The sequence below is a fragment of the Lolium perenne genome, chromosome 4 (assembly GCF_019359855.2).
Source record: "Lolium perenne isolate Kyuss_39 chromosome 4, Kyuss_2.0, whole genome shotgun sequence".
Taxonomy (NCBI): domain Eukaryota; kingdom Viridiplantae; phylum Streptophyta; class Magnoliopsida; order Poales; family Poaceae; genus Lolium; species Lolium perenne.
This window is the reverse complement of record NC_067247.2, coordinates 282,936,454-282,938,078: the sequence shown is the minus strand read 5'-3', so window position 1 is coordinate 282,938,078 and position 1,625 is coordinate 282,936,454. Positions and strand designations below refer to the sequence as shown.

The window sequence follows — 1,625 nt, the reverse complement described above, 5'->3', positions numbered from 1 at the left end:
CCAACCTCACATCGAAAAATCAAACCATTTAATATTGTACTGATATTTCCCGTGTTGACAAACGGCGCTTGCTCCCAGGACCCTGCCCACCACCTCCACCAAACGCCCGTCACCCGGTGCGAATCCGCCAGATCAAGGGTGCGATCCAATGGACCGGTGCCCGTAGACCCGGTCCACGGAAGCACTCCTGCCGAGCTGGAGAATCCCGCTCCCTCGCCTATAAATCCGGGCCTCCTCTCCTCGAAAACCAATACCCAAAGCCGCAATTAGCCTCTCTGACCCCTCTCTGCCGCCCGAGAAAACAGAGGCCGCGTTCCGATCTAGCAGAGCCCAAGACTGCTCCGTTCCGCGGCGGCTTCCTTTCCCATTCCATTCCCTCCTCCGCGCAGCAGCAATCATGTGTCCCGGCGGCAAGTACGCGGGCCTCGACCACCCCGCAGGCGCGGGTGACCTGCGGCCGGCGTTCGACGTGCTGGACGCGGACCGCGACGGCCGCATCAGCCGCGACGACCTCAAGTCCTTCTACGCCAACACCGGCGGCGCCACCAGCGACGACGACATCGCGGCCATGATCGCCGCCGCGGACGCCGACCGCGACGGCTTCGTGCAGTACCACGAGTTCGAGGGCCTCCTCGGCCGCGCCACCGGCGCCGCCGCCAAGGGCGCCTCGGGCGGCTGCACGTCCGCGATGGAGGACGCGTTCCGCCTCATGGACCGCGACGGGGACGGCAAGGTCGGCTTCGAGGACCTCAAGGCCTACCTCGGCTGGGCCGGCATGCCCGTCGACGACGACGAGGTCCGCGCAATGATCAGCGTCGCGGGAGACGGTGACGGTGGCGTGGGGCTCGAGGCGCTCGCCAGAATACTCGCCGTGGACTTTGAGGCCGCCGCGTGAGGTTCTAAAATAGTCCGGAGAATGTGTAAAAAAAAAACACTGAAACTTGATTTTTTGGGACCTTTTCCCCGAAATTTGGTTGGTGGGGATGAGCAGGATGTTGATTCAGCGGTTCTCGTTAGTCGTGAGTTTTGTCTGTATCGTAGTAACAGCTGTTACACCTTAATTAAAGAAAATTTATCCTGCATTGTGCTGCGTCTCTATTCTCCATTGATCTAGACGGAAGAAACTGTGAAGCTGGCAGCACCTGTTTTCTTTTACTCGCAAAGTTTAACCCTGGAGCATTTATATACTCCCTCCGTCTGTTAATAGATGTCCAGTGGTTTATTTAAATTTGGATGTATCTATGTCTAAAAAATGTCTAGATACATTCGAATTTAGACAAAATTTTAACATCTAAAAATGGACAGAGGTAGTAGTATACTGCCTAGCTGTATGGAAATTTTTAATGTAAATTATCAATTTTGAATTCGTGATACATCACTCCCTATCTCTTAAAAAGGCGGACCGAGTATTGAAAAAGTGGACTACTTGTCAAATGATATTGTACGCGTAGCCGTGCGTCCATGTAGGAGTGTTTTTATTTTTTGAAATCTGAGAAGAGGAGAAAATTGATGGACATCTTCATCTTGGCAAGTTTGTGGTTTGGCAACCAATATGAACCTCTTCTACGCTTGTAGTATCATCACCATTAAAAATGGTCGGTTTGCACCATTTTAGAACTTCTCTT

At 53.1% G+C, this 1,625-nt stretch overlaps 1 protein-coding gene across 1 annotated transcript; it reads left to right on the top strand.

Moving 5' to 3' along the window:
- Positions 1-234: 234 nt before the first annotated feature.
- Positions 235-1,082, top strand: LOC127295569 (calcium-binding protein CP1). Its single transcript, XM_051325535.2, has one exon. The coding sequence runs from the start codon at positions 398-400 to the stop codon at positions 893-895; it is 498 nt and encodes a 165-aa protein (XP_051181495.1). The 5' UTR covers positions 235-397; the 3' UTR covers positions 896-1,082.
- The last annotated feature ends 543 nt before the right edge of the window (positions 1,083-1,625 follow it).

Excerpts from the sequence above, each read along its gene's own strand:
- LOC127295569 (XM_051325535.2), top strand. The coding sequence starts at position 398 with ATGTGTCCCGGCGGCAAGTACGCGGGCCTCGACCACCCCGCAGGCGCG.